General features: G+C 43.2%; 2 protein-coding genes and 1 long non-coding RNA gene across 4 annotated transcripts; 2 read left to right on the forward strand and 1 right to left on the reverse strand.

Annotated features, from left to right (window-relative positions):
* The first annotated feature begins 3,584 nt into the window (after positions 1–3,584).
* On the forward strand, positions 3,585–5,345 carry mphosph6 (M-phase phosphoprotein 6). Its single transcript, NM_001141378.1, is given in 5 exon segments — positions 3,585–3,793; positions 4,252–4,364; positions 4,565–4,655; positions 4,763–4,863; positions 4,952–5,345. Coding segments are annotated over 5 exon segments (483 nt in total). The 5' UTR covers positions 3,585–3,745; the 3' UTR covers positions 5,082–5,345.
* On the reverse strand, positions 5,057–19,270 carry hsd17b2 (hydroxysteroid (17-beta) dehydrogenase 2). 2 transcript variants are annotated; one of them, XM_014125590.2, is made up of 5 exons: positions 18,849–19,270; positions 18,385–18,597; positions 6,626–6,784; positions 6,171–6,308; positions 5,057–5,927 (listed from the first exon to the last, which is right to left on the reverse strand). In XM_014125590.2, the coding sequence occupies exons 1-5, from the start codon at positions 19,123–19,125 to the stop codon at positions 5,575–5,577; spliced, it is 1,140 nt and encodes a 379-aa protein (XP_013981065.1). In that variant the 5' UTR covers positions 19,126–19,270; the 3' UTR covers positions 5,057–5,574. The 2 variants fall into 2 exon arrangements, with proteins under 2 accessions (XP_013981065.1, XP_013981064.1); XM_014125589.2 differs by having other exon boundaries at positions 6,626–6,811; positions 18,849–19,268.
* On the forward strand, positions 6,810–17,623 carry LOC123724514 (uncharacterized). Its single transcript, XR_006757092.1, has 2 exons — positions 6,810–7,454; positions 17,149–17,623. It is a non-coding gene; the product is annotated as an uncharacterized lncRNA (long non-coding RNA).
* Positions 19,271–19,452: the final 182 nt, after the last annotated feature.

Raw genomic sequence — 19,452 nt, forward strand, 5'->3', positions numbered from 1 at the left:
TCTATTGGGGGGATATAGGTAGCATTTATGAGGACATTTTTCTCTGTTGAGGTAATTTCCTTATTAATTTCTAGCCAGATGTAAAATGTTCCTGTTTTGACTAATTGAATAGAGTGGGTTAGGTCTGCTCTATACCAAATTAGAATACCCCCTGAGTCTCTTCCCTGTTTCACACCTGGTAATTTGGTGGATGGGACTACCAGCTCTCTGTAACCTAGAGGGAAACCAGTGGGTCCACCATGTTTCTTGTAGGATGACAATGTCTGTTTTTCCAATTTCTTTGATGAAGTCTGGGTTCCTGCTCTTTAGGGCAAAGGCAGATGACCTCAAACCTTGTATATTTCAGGATGAGATAGTAAAAGCTTTGTGTTCCAAAGTGTCTAGTGTTGTTTATGTGTGGTTTAGGCTCAGACCATCACAGTAGGTGTGAGCAGAGTATGTTGAGCATCTGATACATACCTCTTAGGTCGCAGGATGGGGCTTGGGCGGGTATAATAGTGGGGGTTGGGCCTGTTGCTCTGCTCACGGCCTGGGCTTATCTCCTACTGTCATGTTGAGGCCCTTGTCGCAGGGGCGGGGGGCATGAGGTGGGCAGAAGGGGCATAGGTCTGATATGGGGGGGCCTATATAGAGTGTGGCCAGGGTTTGCTTGGGGTGGTCTTAGCTGGTTGGGGTGTGGCTGGTGATGCTGTGGTCTGGGTGTAGGTCCTCTTGGCATGGGTTTTCTCTGTGCTCCTCCTCTTCTTCTATGGTATGTTTAAGCAATAAGGCACGAAGGGGTGTGGTATATGACCAATATACCACGGCTAAGAGCTTTTCTTATGCACGACGCAATGCAGAGTGCCTGGATACAGCCATTAGTCGTGGTATATTGGCCATACACCACAAACCCCGGAGGTGCCTTATTGCTATTATAAACTGCTCATCGACGTAATTAGAGCAGTACAAATAAATGTTTTGTCGTATCCGTGGTATATGGTCTGATATACAACGGCTGTCAGCCAAACAGCATTCAGGGCTCGAACCACCCAATTTATAATGGCAAGTACACAATTTTATGTGCATCCTGCCACCTACTATGCGGGATGGAAACAGGATTCCCCAAAAAAACTGAACTACTAAAAAACGACCCCCCCAAAAAATGATACAGTATCAGTCAAAACTTTGGACACACCTACTCAGTCAAGGGTTTTTCATTATTTTTACTATTTTCTACATTGTAGAATAATAGTGAAGACATCAACACTATGAAATAACACATATGGAATAATGTAGTAACCAAAAAAGTGTTATACAAATCTTCAATGTAGCCACCCTTTGGCTTGATGACAGCTTTGCACACTTTTGGCATTCTCTCAACCAGCTTCACCTGGAATGCTTTACCAATAATCTTGAAGGAGTTCCCACATATGCTGAGCACTTGTTGGCTGCTTTTCCTTCACTCTGCGGTCCAACTCATCCCTAACCATCTCAATTGGGTAGAGGTTGGGTGATTGCGGAGACCAGGTCATCTGATGCAGCACTCATCACTCTCCTTCTTGGTCAAATAGCCCTTATACAGCCTGGAGGTGTGTTTTGGGTCATTGTCCTGTTGAAAAACAAATGATAGTCCCACTAAGCTCAAACCAGATGGGATGGCGTATCGTTGCAGAATGCTGTGGTAGTCATGCTGGTTAAGTGTGCCTTGAATTCTAAATAAATCCCAGACAGTGTCACCAGCAAAGCACCCATCACACCTCCTCCATGCTTCACCTTGGGAACCACACATGCAGACATTATCCGTTCACCGATTTTGTGTCTCACAAAGACACAGCGGTTGGAACCAAATCAGACGAAAAGACAGATTTCAACCGGTCTAATGTCCATTGCTCGTGTTTCTTGGTCCAAGCAAGTCTCTTCTGTGTCTGTTACTTGAACTCTGTGAAACATTGATTTGGGCTGAAATTTCTGAGGCTGGTAACTCTAGCGCTTGATGGTTTTTGTGACTGAACTTGAAGAAACTTTCATTCCGGAGTCGCCTCTTCACTGTTGACGTTGAGACTGGTGTTTTGCGGGTACTATTTAATGAAGCTGCCGGTTGAGGACTTGTGAGGTGTCTGTTTCTCAAACTAGACACCCTAATGTACTTGTCCTCTTGCTCAGTTGTGCACCGGGGCCTCCCACTCCTCTTTCTATTCTGGTTAGAGCCAGTTTGCACTGTTCTGTGAAGGGAGTAGCACACAGCGTTGTACGAGATCTTCAGTTTCTTGGCAATTTCTCGCATGGAATAGCCTTAATTTCTCAGAACAAGAATAGACTGGCGAGTTTCAGAAGAAAGTTATTTGTTTCTGGTCATTTTTAGCCTGTAATCGAACCCACAAATGCTGATGCTCCAGATACTCAACTAGTCTAAAGAAGGCCAGTTGTATTGCTTCTTTAATCAGCACAAAAATCAGCACATAATTGAAAAAGGGTTTATAATGATCAATTAGCCTTTTAAAATGATAAACTTGGATTAGCTAACACAACGTGCCATTGGAACACAGGAGTGATGGTTTCTGATAATCTGATAATGGGCCTCTGTACGTCTGTAGATATCCCATTAAAAATCAGCCGTTCCCAGCTACAATAGTTATTTACAACGTTAACAATGTCTACACTGTATTTCTGATCAATTTGATGTTATTTTAATGGACAAAAAAATGTGCCCAAACTTTTGAACGATATATATATATATATATATATTGCAATTATATATATATATATATATTGTTGTTTGAAATCAAACAACTCGACACTCTGCTTCATTCTAACTGATCAACCACTTCTGCCTTCTTCTGGATCCGAACCTTCCTCTTCTTCTCTGCTCAAACGCCACTCTTGGAGGTAGACTGATCAAAAGTTTTTTTGTTATGCATTTTAGCTAACCCTAACCCTTTAACTAACCTTAACCTAATTATCCTGTTCTCCTAAACCTGCTACAAAAATTCAATTTTGACAAAAGTTGTATCCCTTCTAGACAGAACTCAGTAGACTGGAGGTAGGTGCGTTTCCAAAATGTACATTATAGTAATTTAGCAGACTTACAATTGTGAGTGGATATACTTTTGTGCTTTTTCCCTGTACTGGTCCCCCGTGGGAATCATACCCACAACCCTGGCGCTGCAAGAGCCATGCTCTACCATCTGAGCCACACAGGAGTTTAACATCACTGAAGCTGAAGGAAAACAATACAGCTGCTTAATATATAAACAAAATAGACTTCAGTCTATATTTTAGCTATCTATTACATTTTATGTTATTGAATATTTCCACTACTATTTATTCATATCTGTTTTTGGCTGTGCCCATACAATTATTTAGGTGGTTAAATATAGTTTTTAAATCAGTAATAATAACTACTGAAATCCACATCCCTCAAGAATGCTTTCATCCACTGAAGTTAGTTACCCAGCCTTATAGCTACAGCTCTACGATCAGATTACCTATCCCAAATCCTACCCTTTACCGTGAGGGAGTAACATGCAAAAATGATCGTAGAACAGTGTCTAGTGGTAACTTCCTCTCCAATCTGAGCGCTGCAGAGAGATGAATCTTCGATCGATTGGTCGAGTCTGAGTTTTATACCACACGGCGTGGAAACGAGCTCGTGGAACATTTAGGATTAAAAGTCACAGTTTACTGAAAAACAAACCTATTGCAGTCACTCAGAAGACGGACATATAGTTTAGTGTCAACAGTAACGTCACAAGAATCTCCAATTGAAATGGCAAATGACAACGCGAAACTCTCCAAAAACCTCTTGCGAATGAAGGTAAGAAATGCATGCTAACTACAGTAGTTAGTTATCATACTAGCCGCTAGGAATGTTGCCCCTGCTAGTAGGCACGTTTCTAAACCTCAGAGACGGATAGAGCTGTTGATGGATGGTAAAAGTGGCATCCAACTAAAACCATATACGATCTAGCTAGCTAGCCAAGTAACCTAGCTAACTTGGCTTGAGCAACCAGGCTAGCTTTGTTGGCTAATGTGCTTGGTTTGTCAGCTGGGACATCTTTGTCAACACACTTTTCGTTAATTAACTGGATTAATCTTGTTGTGTAGCTAGTTCAGACCTATGGCTATGGGTTCTCTCCAATACCATTTAATTTGTAAGTGATTCATAAGACACACTGTTGAAGTTCCTCAGCAATGTCTCAAACTCTGATGCAGTGTAGAGAAGGTCCTGCACGTCTTGTACTGTACTTCTACAATTGTCATTCTGTCTACTAGTTCATGCAAAGAGGCCTGGATGCAGATACAAAGAAGCAACTGGAAGAAGAGGAGAGGAGGATCATCAGTGATGAGCATTGGTATCTGGACCTGCCAGAACTCAAAGCTAAAGAGTATGACCCCTTTCACTGTCCACCTGCACATATTGGAGTAATTACATAAGGATGTAGACTAGTTTGAGGACACACAACTGCCATCCTTTTCTAATGTCCAGCAACATACCATCGGACATTGGAGATAGATGAGTCTTCTCTCTAGTGTCCTCGGCTCAAAGGTTGGCATATTTTATATTGTTCTTCCTGTCTTTGGTTAGGAATTTCATCATAGAAGAAAGAAGTTTTGGGCCCTGTGAAGACCTGAAGTATGGAAGAATGTCATTCAAGGGGTTCAATACAGATGTAGAGGTACTTATTCATTTACAATCACACCTCAAGGTTTATCAAAGTAAGACTAGATACATTTAAATGTAATGTGACTGTTTCATTGGTGTAAATGTATTTTCTCCATCCAGAAACTAATGATCGTGATGAATGCTCCAAATGAGGAAGAGTTGGAAGAGGAGGAAATTAGCAGAATGGAGACTGATATCACAGATGAAGACATGGCTAGAAGGTAGGAAACAACTCAAGTTTTATTTTGACATGATTTCAAACTGTTTTGTTACATCGCCGTCTGATTAACTTTTCTCTCTACCTTGTAGGTACGAGAGCTTAGTGGGAAGCATGAAGAAGAAGTTTGCTAAGAAGCGGGAGAGGTCTGCGATTAAGGATGTTAATCAAAACGCAATTGAGACACAAACAAAAAAGGCTTTTTTGAAGCCTCAGGACTGAGGGCATGCTTTTTATTTAAATGAAGTATGTCAGGACTGTACAATGTTTTTATGTGCAACAATTTTTATTTTAACTGCTGTTTTCATGAACCGTAGGTAACTTCCATAGATGTTACAGGCATATATTTTAAAGTTGAATGGATGTTATATATCCTCTTTTTAAAAGTCTATTTCTTCAAGATGCATTGAGGGTTATGAACACAGGAAATGAATCCCACATCCTTGTACCATGGACAAGGGTATAGTTTAATTAAAACTGTTACCCAATGTGGTGGCTTGTCTTGTTTTCTGTGAGAAATTGACAAAACATACTAAATTCAAACAATAACAAGGGTTTTCAATAGCCTTGCTTATGAAGCTGCCAAAAAAGTACAAAGCCAACAGTCACATTTCAATGCCATCCAAGCATGAGGGAAGATGGAGAGATACTAATCTATGGAAGCATTCGCGTAAACAACCTTGGGAAAGAATAGCCCGACGTCACATATCAGTTATCAAGTCTTCGAGCCTCCTGCCTGGAGCCCAGCTGGCAGACTGCTATTGAACTGAAACAGACTTGTAATAATGATGTCATAGAACCGTGTGGGACAAAGGCGGTGGAGGCAGGGAATGAGCCAGGCAGACTGGCCAGGGGAGTAGACGGGTCTGGGGGCCACTGACATCAGGGCGTGGCACATGTCATCTAGCACGGGACGCAGGTCCTCTGAGGACATGTCGGCCATCTTGGCAAAGCGGGTCTGGAGAGAGGAGATGTAGGCCTCGCCGTAGTCCTTCCGGACATCCTGGGATAGAGAGGTGAAGATCTCCTCTTGGTAGCTGCTCCAGTCATCACTGCTACCGAAGATATCTGCGTTTTCAACCAAATGATAGACAAGTCCGTTTGTTGAGTTAGAAAATCAAAAGGGGGAAAACAATGTTTATTGAAAGGTACAGTAGACTCAGCAATACACAAAGTAAACAGCAGTAGAGGGTCAATTTCCTCAACAACTAAGCGCTGAAGAGCGGTGCTGAACTTCTTCGCTGTCTCAGGTCATAGCATTTTCATTTTAAACTGTCATTTAACTGAATAATCATTATTTATTATACATACTTGTCCTGAAGCCTGCAGGTTGAATTATGGATACGTTGACGCCCCATCTGGCCAACTCTAGTCTCATCACTCCAGAGAAGGTGTTCAGGGCTGCTTTGGATGCTCCATAGGCAACAAACCCAGGAACGGGCACATCACCTGCACAAACAGATTTTAGGTTTATCATCAGGAAATGGTTAGGATTAACCTTGAGCACAGTCGCAAGTCAAGCTGGCTACGGGTACAAGATTAGTTATATTTACAGTTTCCTCACCTAATAAAGGCTGTCTGAGTAGTAGTGGGGGTTCTTGGCCAACTGTACTTGCTTCGAAATTGCTTGGCAAGCAATACTTGCTTTGAAATTGCATTGGTGTCATAAGTGGGATAGTAGCCAGTATAACTTGCGAGTGACTGCTCAAGGTCAACCCTAACCCTTTTGTTTTGACAAGAACCAATAAACATTCCAGATATGTTACCTGCCATACTGCAGACGTTGACTAGCCTGCCTCTGGAGTGTCGGAGCAGTGGAAGAAACACCTGAGAGACCTCTACTGCAGCAAGGAAGTTCACTGCCAAGCAGTTCCTGTATACTCTCACAGGAAGAATCTCTCCATCTGCCACATAGCCCAGGACTCCTGCATTATTCACAATCCCCCAAAGACCTGAGAGTCAAAGGGAGTGTGGACTTGAGACATTCCATGTCATGTGCATTATAGCATTATTTTGATCAGAAAAGGATCACTTCTTTCTCCTTATATGTTAAGTTTGATGCCTTTTCCAATGACATCTATTGGTGCTTTTCCACTGAGACTTACCCCCAAAGTAGTGCGTCACCAGTGTTTTATGTTAATGTAAGCTTTAATGTTATGGTGTTTCCATTAGGAGTGTGACACTAAAGACTTGTGGCGGGCAGATCAGCAACCTCTGCATCATGCAAGACTTTCTTTATGAGAAGGTGTTAAAGTTCAGTTAGCCATTGTTACGTACAGTCAGTGGCCTGTAGCCATGAAGGGATGCATCGGGTCAACAACAATATCCAGATACGCTGTGGCATTCAAGCGTTGCTTAATTGGTATCAAGGGACCTAACGTGTGGCAGGAAAACATTCCCTATACCACCGCCACCAGCCTGTACCGTTGACACCAGGTAGGATGGGGCCATGGACTCTGCCATCAGAATGACAACAGGAACCAGGATTCGTCATGACCAGGCAATGTTTTTCCACTCCTCAATTGCCTAGTGTTGGTGATCACGTGCCCACTAGTGCTGCTGCTTGTTATTTTTAGCTGATAGTGTGGGAGAAAGGTAGACTTGCTGAGGGAAAGAAAAATAGAAATACATTAGCTAGCGAAAGAGGAGACTGGCAGCTGACCCTGAGTGGAGATAACAGGTGGCCATACATCCCCAAGTAGGAACCACGGAACGGCCAGGCAAGCTGAATGTATGGCCATGACTAAATATATGCCAAGCGTAAGCATGCAATGCAGGCATTATTTTCATATCCATATGAGGAGAGTCTAGCCACTACTATGTTAGAGCTAAAAGCAGATATGGGCGTTATCCAGCCACTACTATGTTAGAGCTAAAAGCAGATATGGGCGTTATCCATTGGGTTGAAAGAAAATGGTGGCAGAACGCATAGGGGGTTTTACTTCATTTACATAAAGGATGGACCTATGTATTGTATATGCATAAAAGCAGAGCCGGGGCCTAAGGAAGGCAGTTGTTGTCCGCGGACCGGCTCGGCTTTATTACTCTGTATTAAAGTCTATATTGAACTTACAAGTTCTTGTAAGAAGTGTTATTCTTAAGACAATTTTCCACGACATATTTTGGCGAGCTTGCCAGGAGTCTGAAGAGACCTCAGATAACGGTGTTTTTGGTTGGTGACGGTTTCTCTGGACAGTCTCGCAAACAGGTGGCCACCCAACTATAATAAGGTAAGCTTGTTCTTACAATAGTTGAAATGTTTGTGTAGATTGCTTCAGAGATTCAGTCTCAACGAAGGGGACGCCACGTAGGTCTCTCTATTTAAAGAACTCCTAAAAACCCAGTAGTACTGGAAGAACTTGTGAATTCAATAAAACTGCATGCATGCATAAATTGGGGGATTGTTAAATATAATATATATGTACATTTTGTTAGGATTACATGCGTAGTAAGTTGTGAACCTGCTGGTGTTGGGTGTTTAGCAGGGAGGGCTTGCGCTTGCGCTGATTGGACCATTCTAACGAACCCACATGTTTGGTTGGGTGGGGTTGTCCCGTCTGATTCTACTTGGCCGAGTTCGACTGTTTCAGGACCTGTTTTGGGATGTGTGTGAACACAGCCCAATCAACCTGATCAGGCGATTCGTGTTGGGTGTGTGATTCGGGTTGCTCCTCTCGCGAGACCACTCATCTGGGGACCATGTGTGGCCAGGGAAGTGTGTGCGTTTGCTCTCTTTTGACTGAACTGCCTGACCTAGTGTGGGGCTACTGCTACTGCGTGCGTGTGGTCAGAACAAATAAATATATAGATAATAAATCCTGTGTTTACGCTAAGAAAAAATTAATTAAAAAAATTAAAAAATAAAAAATTAGCAAAGGACTGCTTGGACAGGCTATTTGGCTATGTGGCTCTGCTAGGTTAAAAGAGCTACATAAATAAATAGATAGAAATCCTACACAATCGCGCCTAGGAGAAAATTAGAAGGCTTAATTGGGTGGGCTGTTCACGAAATCGCTCGAGGAACGAGGATCTGTATGCAGTGAACAGATAGGGTGCAGGAGAGATTCGACTTAGGTAAGCGAATGGTAACTGCAAAAAATTAGTCCTACAGATAATAACGCTCCGCTTTGCTAACGGCGCCGGAAGATCAGTAGGGTCCACCGCGTAGCTGCTCTGAGGAACAGAGGACAGTACGAGGGGGGGCAAACAGTGTGAAGGGAAGCTGACTCGATTAAGCAGAATTTCCGACATACTACAAAAATCCTATGAATACAAAGTTATCCTGTGTTGAGGAAGTGTATCAGGAATAGACAGGTTTATAGGTCGCTTTAGGAAAGGCGAGGTGTGAATGAACGAATGTGAATAAAGATTGTATGAATGCAAATAAAAGACTGAATGAGTGAAAGTTTCTCCAGGTTGAGGAAGTATATCAGAAGCGAGCCAGAAGTGTGGAGCAAGAAGAAGAAATATTGTGTGTGTGTGTGTGTGTGTGTGTGTGTGTGTGTGTGTGTGTGTGTGCGCTATTTTGGGACATAGAAGGAACTGTGAGGCTCCGCTGTGACAGCCGCTTGATATATGATATAGGAGGGAGAGTGGGGTTAACCTGTTAGGGCTAGGGGGCAGTATTGACACGGCCGGATAAAAAACGTACCCGATTTAATCTGGTTACTACTCCTGCCCAGTAACTAGAATATGCATATAATTTTTGGCTTTGGATAGAAAAACCCTAAAGTTTCTAAAACTGTTTGAATGGTGTCTGTGAGTATAACATAAACTCATATGGCAGGCAAAAACCTGAGAGGATTCTATATGGGAAGTGGCCTGTCTGACAAGTTGTTGTTCATCTTGGCTCTTTTTATTGAAGACTGAGGATCTTTGCTCTAACGTGACACTTCCTACGGCTCCCATAGGCTCTCAGAGCCCGGGAAAAAGCTGAACGATATCGAGGCAGCCTCTGGCTGAAACACATTATCGCTTTTGGCAAGTGGCCGATCAGAGTACTATGGGCTTAGGCGCGTGCCCGAGTCGACCCCATGCTTTATTTTCTTTCGTCTGTTTACCTAAATGCAGATTCCCGGTCGGAATATTATCGCTTTTTTACGAGAAAAATGGCATAAAAATGGATTTTAAACAGCGGTTGACATGCTTCGAAGTACGGTAATGGAATATTTAGAATTCTTTTGTCACGAAATGCGCCATGCTCGTAACCCTTATTTACCCTTTCGGATAGTGTCTTGAACGCACGAACAAAACGCCGCTATTTGGATATAACTATGGATTATTTGGGACCAAACCAACATTTGTTATTGAAGTAGAAGTCCTGGGAGTGCATTCTGACGAAGAACACCAAAGGTAATAAAATGTTTCTTATAGTAAATCTGACTTTGGTGAGTGCTAAACTTGCTGGGTGTCTAAATAGCTAGCCCTGTGATGCCGGGCTATCTACTTAGAATATTGCAAAATGTGCTTTCACCAAAAAGCTATTTTAAAATCGGACATATCGAGTGCATAGAGGAGTTCTGTATCTATAATTCTTAAAATAATTGTTATGCTTTTTGTGAACGTTTATCGTGAGTAATTTAGTAAATTCACCGGAAGTTTGCGGGGGGTATGCTAGTTCTGAACGTCACATGCTAATGTAAAAAGCTGGTTTTTGATATAAATATGAACTTGATTGAACAAAACATGCATGTATTGTATAACATAATGTCCTAGGTGTGTCATCTGATGAAGATCATCAAAGGTTAGTGCTGCATTTAGCTGTCTTCTGGGTTTTTGTGACATTATATGCTAGCTTGAAAAATGGGTGTCTGATTATTTCTGGCTAGGTACTCTGCTGACATAATCTAATGTTTTGCTTTCGTTGTAAAGCCTTTTTGAAATCGGACAGTGTGGTTAGATTAACGAGAGTCTTGTCTTTAAATAGCTGTAAAATAGTCATATGTTTGAAAAATTTTAGTTTTTGCATTTTTGAGGTATTTGAATAACGCGCCACGGGATTACACTGGCTGTTGAGTAGGTGGGACGCAAGCGTCCCACCTAGCCCATAGAGGTTAAACTCTCGTTGGGGAAAAGGGGACAAAACCAATAGATAACGAATAAGGAAAGCTATATGTAAAAGTAGAACATTGATATAATAAAGTATGTTAAACTGATAAAACTGGGAAATACATAGGATACAATAAAAAGCTGTAAACGCATACACAGTGTGTAGGCAGTAAAGGAAAAACATACGAATAAAATATAAACTACAGTGAGTAGTTAAATAAAGCCAAGTTAGTTAGAATAAAATAAGATAAAATACCGAACCGCGATATAAAGTTATAGCATTCACGAATCGGATAGCATAGCGCAGTAGAAACACTAGTAAAGAATAAAATGCCATAGAGCTGCTGGATCCCTAGGGGGCCGCAGCTTAGGGAAAAAGGATCAGATTACGATAACTAGGAGAGACAGAGAGGGTCTATATATTTAGAATTCTTTTGTCACGAAATGCGCCATGCTCGTAACCCTCATGCAGGAGGGAGGAATCAACGGCACAGAGTGGGAGGTGTCAAGGGATGGACTGATGTTTGACAGGTATAGGCCTGCCGTCTGGAGGGCCCTAAGGGCAGCATACCCAACAAAAGTGGACCCCAAGGCACTAAGGTGAGAGGCCATTGGAGCTACAGAAAACCCGGCTGCATACCTGCATGGACAATTGAAAAAATCGAGAATGGAAACAGAGCAGGACCCGGAGGAAAATGAACTGATGACAACAATGTTCCGGACCTCAGTGGTGGAAGCCAGGCCCCAGCCGGTGAGGAACCGACTGGAGGACGTAGTGGGACTTACTTCAAAACCTTACAAAGAATTCTTTGACTATGTAATTCACGCTGTGGAGAAACATAGAAGGGAAGAACAAAAACAAACTGAACAAGGAAAGGACATCCAGAGAAGTTGGCCCAGTTGCAGCAGGAAGAACTGACCAAAGGGAAGAAGAAGATCCAGGCCTCAGTAACCACTCCTGTGCCCGAGATAGGAACAATGGCTGCTGTTTCCCCAGGAGGGCCGCAACCGTTGACCCCCGGCCGGACCCAAGTGCCTGCCCCATTGCCAGTAGCAAATGTGTACACACAGCCCCCGAATTGGAATGGTGGGAATAGACAACAGAAAAACATACAGGGGGATCAAAGGAGACGACCCAGGACCCCGCGGGGGCCGCCTGGTGTGTGTTGGGGTTGCTACCAACCAGAACACACCAGACGTGAATGTCCCGTAAACCCGTGGCAGGATCGGACAGGGGATAACACCTACAATAGGCGTCCACCAACAAACAACAGCTCCGGTGGCTGGCAGCCACCTGCTAGTGGAAACCAGAATGGCTGGGGCCCTACTGGTGGATGGCAGGGCAGCCAAAACCCACCCCCGGGCCCTGTGAACCCATGGTCAGGACCCAATCAGACGTACTAGGGATGCCCAGAGAATCCTAAAGGGGAGGGTCAGTTCCCAATAGTAATCACGAGAGCTGACCAAGAACCTATGCTGCAGGTTCAAATAGAGAATAAAGGTATACCCATGATGATAGATACTGGAGCCACTTACACATGTGTGAGTTCAAATTATGCCTCTCATCTCCCCATGTCTGGTAAATATGCCAAAACAATAGGATTCTCGGGAAATACGCAGCTGATTCCAATGACCGCTCCAGTTCGTCTTACCGCTGATGGCAAGTCAACCACAATTCCAATACTGGTATCAGATCAAACACCGGTTAATCTTTTAGGAAGAGATGCCCTATGCAAAATGGGTATACAAATTAAATGTTCCCCCGACGGGGTGATAATAGAAAAAATAGGACTACAATTGCCAGTGGTAAGCACAGGAGTCATGGCCAACGTATATTGGTTAGGAGGAATTGAGACAGATGTAGACAGAACAGCGAGGAGATGGGGTAAATTTATTCAGGCCCAAATACCTAAAGCCGTTAGAGCAAAATCTGAATATCACTGCACAATGCAATTTGACCCTCATCAGGACCCATTATTAGAACAGTTATGGGTTATGGGGGCAAATGGTAGAAAAGCACCAATTATGTCCCAATGTATAATCATTGGAGAACAGGGAGCAGCCATGGATGTGATGGACGGAGATGGATCTGAATTTGTACAGAAATGGTTTAATGTTTCTGACTCTGTCCCTCACATTACATTGCTGGTGAATCAAGGTTTCACATCAAAAGATCTAGGACCCATGATGAGGAAAGCTAAAGGAAAAATATGGGACAGAACAGACAATCCATTGATTTTCCATTCCAAAAATACCTGGATACAGAGGGGAGCCTCTATTGATAGACATGGGGTATGGAGAACACATGATGGTGCCATACTTGCCACCACCACCTTATTGGTTTTGCTTATTAATGATGCACATGATCTAGATCATTGTGCAAGGGGGGAGGTGGTAAGACAAATCAGAAAACAAGGTTTTTGGTCTCCTTATCTACAGGCAACAGTAGATGAGATCCTGTCAAAATGTGAAATATGCGCGAAAAACTACATACGTAAAGGCATAACCACGCCCATAGGTCACATACCGGTCCCAGAAGGTCCATTCCGACACATTGTGATGGACTACGTAGATATGATAAAACCTGCATATGGTAAAAGATACATGTTAGTCATCATAGACAGGTTTAGCAGGTGGATATAAGCAGTACCGTCGGCTGATCAAGGAGCAAGCACCGTGATAAAATTCTTATCAAAAGAAGTAATACCTAGGTTTGGTATTAGATCAGAAATCAGCTCAGACAATGGCGCAGCGTTTATACAAAAATATTTGCCTATCCACAGGGCTTAACTGGGTAGATGCTTTGCCGCTTGCACTAATGAGCAGTCGCATGGAAACTAACAGAAACACGCACTTGTCACCGCATGAAATGCTTACGGGTCGACCCATGCCTGTGCCATCACTAGGGGGACTGTACAAAGGTCCCTCTTTAGACATACTAGAAACAGAACTAAAATCATATGTAAAGCACCTAACCAAGATACATGAAGTTATATATTCACAGGAGAAAAATAAGGAACCGGAGTAGAGACCAGAGGGGCCACGCCAGGTAATACCAGGGGACCTGGTCTACATTCGGGTGTTCCGGAGAAAGTGGGATCAACCAAGGAGAGAAGGACCCTACGAGGTGGCCGAAGCAACATACACCCCAGAGAATGGCAACAATTCTTCCCTGGAATTGATGCCTACCCAGATGGGGAGCCAGGTGCATCAGAGGAGGGAGATCCACAAACTAAAGAAGGAATTACCCCTACAGGAGCCACTGAAGAATAAAATATCCCAACAGAAGCTACTGAAGGAGAGACAAGCCCAACAGGAGCTGCCGAAGGAGAAACTACTAAAACAACAGGAGGAGAAACTTCCCAAAGGAGAGAAGAGGGAGACGTACCAAGGGCTGAAGGGCAAGGGACTTTTACACTCACCCGGTCCCCTTGATGAACAATTGAATAGGAAAAAAAGAGAGGAACCTGCCAAACAACCGGGTAGGACAAACAAGGTTAGCATTCCAGTCCCACCTCAGATCATAACGGAAACAGGAGAACAAAAATCGGTCGCATTATACAGGGTAAAACCCCTACCTGAAGTCGCATACTGTGGATGGACTCATCATCAGACGAAGGGAGAAGTGATTTGGGATCCGAAAGGATGTGACTTAACAATAATCAAAGAAGAAAATGAATGGGTGCTCAGCATAAATAACATTGAACCCGTTGAAGGAGAAGAATTTATAGTTGAACTGGCACGTACAGGACTGACTGGAGGGAGCAGTTCAACCACCATGAAAATCGAATTCAAACCGGCACCCAATCTAGAGGTGCTTACAACGACTAGAACCACGACGACTGTGGCAGCTGCTGTAAGCACCACAGTGGTCACCACCAGAGTACCAACTACTACTCTGGGTGAGAAATCCATTATACCTACAACGAAACCAAAAGCATCAGAAACAGGAGGGTTCTTTACAGACATTTGGAACTTGTTGACAAAACCCAACAGTCCACCTCAAGAGGACGACGCGGATGAAACAGCAAGTATGTTAGAACCAGAACCACTCAAGGACAAAACATTGGAAGAAGCGGTAAAGAATGATTGGTATAAATGGGCTAGGTATACGGCGGACAGACATAGAATGGACGATTGTATCTTGTGCAGCAAATCACCCTTGTCTGAAGTGTTAATAGTACCTGAACCTGCATCATTTGACAGTTGTGCTAATTGGAAAAATGCTAATTGTAAACCGGGAAAGTACCATATTCCCTTGTGTGACATTGAATGCAGAATGGCCTTGGGTAGTACTAGGGGTAAAACAATGTTAAATGAGACTGTACTGGCTAATAAGGAATGTGCTGCATACAACATTAAAACTGACTTAACTAGACCTCAGATAGACAAAAGTACTGTGGTTAAGGGAAAATATGAATGTTTCTATAACTATGGTATTGGTGGGATTAACGTAGGAAACACAACTGTTAAATGTGACACTATCTGGGTGTTAGAGTTTGCGGGGATTCGCAAATTTGATGAGAAAGGATTAATTACTAATAGGAGGGGTTCGTGTGGCCACATCACTCAGGTTGCACCGTCTCTTACTAAAAACCCAAGATAGAGGTATTGCTGATAGCTTTTGGATGTGTGGGAAAAAAAAACTTCTGAATGTTCTTCCTGAAGAATGGACTGGATTGTGTGCTTTAGTCAGAGCAGTCCAACAGGTTACCATCATCAAAACACCACAGGAGGAGCATGTTAAAACTAGAACTAGGAGGGAGTATGAATCAGATCCTAGAGTGTACCTTGATTCAATGAGATTAAGGCCAGAGATGAGATTAAATCTGGATTTGAATCTATATTTTTGTGGGTAACACCCAATAAGAACTTAGAGTGGATTAATTATATATATTATAACCAACAAAGATTTATTAATTATACTGACTCTGCCTTGACAGCCTTAGGAGAACAGGTAAAGGCCACAAGCCAGATGACATGGCAGAATAGGGAAGCTCTCAACTGGCTATTGGCAGAGAAGGGGGGAGTTTGTGTAATGTATGGAGATGCTTGTTGTACTTTTATTCCCAACAACACTGCACCTAATGGAACATTTTCCCTAGCTATGAATAAACTTAAAGGGTTAAGAGCAGAAGTAAAGGCGAATGCTGGGTTTGATTGTCATGCCTGGGATTGGTTGGACCTGGCTTTGGGAAAATGGGGTGCTATGTTTACTGGGCTGGCCATTATGATGGGTGGAGGTCTAGTGACATTGGGCATTGTATTTTGCTGTGTGGTGCCCTTTGTTAAATCACTTGTGGTCAAAACCACTGTTAAACAGATGTCAGTACATGGAGCAGACCCTAGACATAAGAGGGGGTCAAGAAAGAAGTTTAAGGAACATATACTGGATCCACCTCTCATAATCAATCCTGTCCCTGGTAACCCTGGACATTATACGGACAAGTATGAAAAACCTTGCAATGCTGTTGGAGGACCCCTTGATTGCCCTTTTGGTAATCCTAACTGTCGTCATGGGGTAATTCTTGGGGGAGGTTATGAGTGCCATGATTGGCATCCTGGTGGGTTTCCTGTGTATGCCAAAGACACCGATTCGGATGAGATGGTGCTTGTCCATGTACACAAAAAATGTCTGCAACCCAGGCGTTGCAAGTGGTGCTCCCAAGAGGACAATGATGGACATTACCATCATCCTGAACCCTTATTCTGTGCAATGTGCCAAAGAGAGGATTGCCCTATATGTGGAAATGAGGAATGTGCCCCTATGATGTAAATTCTGATATGACTTTGAACAGACCTTAAGTGTATGTTGTATTTTATGTTTGTTTTATGGTTTTCATACATATATAAATGTATGCATTTTCTTTTAAATTCAAGCTAGTTTTGCCTTCCTAAAATGAGGATCATTTATTACACGCTAGGTAACAGAAGGTATTCTGGTTACAAGTGTTTACGAACCATGCCCTTAATCTTCTAGCAGTAATGAGTGATACATGCTTAATTTCTGTTAAAGAGGGGTCCGCGGGGGAAAATCATGTTAGAGTGTCTCAATTTGGAATGTTGTCTGTAACTTTTATTTTTGCTCACTTAGGCCTTGTTCAGATTCATAGTAAGAATATTAACTTTAATCAGGTCTATTATGTATCTATTATTTTGCTTCCATCCTTATTGTCTCTAGTTTAATCATGTTTGATGTGGGACTAATTAGTCCCAGAGGAGGGATTTATGTGGGAGAAAGGTAGACTTGCTGAGGGAAAGAAAAATAGAAATACATTAGCTAGCGAAAGAGGAGACTGGCAGCTGACCCTGAGTGGAGATAACAGGTGGCCATACATCCCCAAGTAGGAACCACGGAACGGCCAGGCAAGCTGAATGTATGGCCATGACTAAATATATGCCAAGCGTAAGCATGCAATGCAGGCATTATTTTCATATCCATATGAGGAGAGTCTAGCCACTACTATGTTAGAGCTAAAAGCAGATATGGGCGTTATCCAGCCACTACTATGTTAGAGCTAAAAGCAGATATGGGCGTTATCCATTGGGTTGAAAGAAAATGGTGGCAGAACGCATAGGGGGTTTTACTTCATTTACATAAAGGATGGACCTATGTATTGTATATGCATAAAAGCAGAGCCGGGGCCTAAGGAAGGCAGTTGTTGTCCGCGGACCGGCTCGGCTTTATTACTCTATTAAAGTCTATATTGAACTTACAAGTTCTTGTAAGAAGTGTTATTCTTAAGACAATTTTCCACGACAATAGGAGTGGAACCCAGTGTGGTCGTCTGCTGTAATAGCCCATCTGTGACAAAGACTGACAGGTTGTGCGTTCTGAGATGCTGTTCTGCACAACATTGTTGTACTGCACTGTTATTTGCCTGTTTGTGGCCCGCCTGTTAGCTTGCACAATTCTAGCCTTTCTCCTTTGAACTCTCATCAACTAGCTGTTTTTGCCCACAAGACTGCCACTGACTGGATGTTTTTTGTATCTCGCACCATTCTCGTTAAACCCTAGACACTGTCGTGCCTGAAAAGCCCAGGAGGCTTGCCGTTTGAGATACTGGAACCGGCGTGCCTGGCACCGACGATCATACCACTGCACCACGCTCAGAGTCGCTTAGGTCACTCGTTTTCCCATTCTAACGTTCAATTGAAGAGGAACTGAACGCCTCGATGCCTGTCTGCCTGCTTTATATAGCAAGCCATGGCCATTTGACTTACTGTCTGTAGGATTGAACCATTTTCGTTAACTGGGTGGTGTATCTAATAAACTGTCCACAGAGTAGGCATTGCCTCGGTTCCACGTCAGAGTCAGGCTGCCGGAGCCATGGCCCAGTGAGACAAGGGTGCTGGCAAGCATAGATGGAAACAGAAAAGTCTGCCTTTTGGGCTCAAAACTGGGGTAAATCCTTAGTGGAAATGCACCTTATGTGTCCTCAGCGCCTTATAGTTCTTGTAGTGAACAACACGTTACCTGCTTCCCCAACCTGAGTGCAAATGTAGTGGTGAGCCCGCTCTATCTGCGCAGCGTCTGTCACATCTAATTGAAGGACTTGTAGCCCCTCAGACTCCAGTCTCTTCAGCTCCACTGCTCCTGGGCTGGTCTCATCCAGAACCCCAGCAAATACAGTCACTCCCAAGTCACTAATCCTTCTCGCTAGGGCATGTCCAAAACCTGTATCACAGCCTGTTCATGTTGAAGAGAAACAAATAAATGGGACACCAGGACATTCTGTACCAATGTTCACGTGTACTTCATTCATGAGTACACAAAGCACTCAGCAGTATTGAAACCACATTCAATAACATTGTACAGAAGATTTAATGGGCCCCACGTCATGACTATGTTATGAATAGACTAGTATCAGTCATGTTTTGTTGACAGTGGTTGGTATGATTAGTGTCAGTGTATGGCACCCATGTACCCACATCACCTACCTGTAATCAGCACAGCTCTTCCATGCATCGTCAGCATGTCCACTCGTCTGCCCAGAACCACATAGCACAACCAGAGGCTGCAGGTCAGAAAGAGCAGACTGCCGTAGCCTGGAAGGGCCAAAAAGCACAGAGGCCCCCCAAGAGCCAAAAGTGCAAAGGTCCAGTATTCCCTATCACAACTCCCTCTCGCCTTAGTTATAATTGCCCCAATGTATAGGGCTGTAACTATTGTATACAGAGAAGAGAAATACCAGAATTCAATGTCAACGCTCTCCATTCTATCCACTGGCAGGTTGGTTTTGCTCTTACTTTCCTGATATCACTGAGGTATCAATATCCTGTCCCCTTTGTTGGATATCCCCTTGGCTCTTTGACATGTGCATATCAAGTGTATCCTCAACTGAAAAACCAAAGCATTCTGTCTGTAACCTTTTAAGAAACATTAACCCCACCCCTCGGTCACTGCCAGCCGGCACCGCCAATCAACAGTGCTGTTACATTAGTGCAAGTGGAAAGAGGCATGGCTCTGAATGAAACCTGTTCTAAACCAGACATCTGGGGTGTATTCATTAGTTTCTTATTGGACAAGTTTGGGTGAGCCCCT

This window comes from Salmo salar, chromosome ssa10 (genome assembly GCF_905237065.1).
Source record: "Salmo salar chromosome ssa10, Ssal_v3.1, whole genome shotgun sequence".
Lineage (NCBI taxonomy): Eukaryota > Metazoa > Chordata > Actinopteri > Salmoniformes > Salmonidae > Salmo > Salmo salar.

Bases quoted from the DNA above. Each gene is read 5' to 3' on its own strand.
- hsd17b2 (XM_014125589.2), bottom strand. From the start codon at position 19,125: ATGGAGAGCGTTGACATTGAATTCTGGTATTTCTCTTCTCTGTATACA. The intron at 6,309-6,625 runs GTAACATATCTG...CTGTTTGTGCAG, and splicing joins CAACGTCTGCAGTATGGCAG to GTGATGTGCCCGTTCCTGGG. The intron at 5,928-6,170 runs GTATGTATAATA...TTGAAAACGCAG, and splicing joins ACCTGCAGGCTTCAGGACAA to ATATCTTCGGTAGCAGTGAT.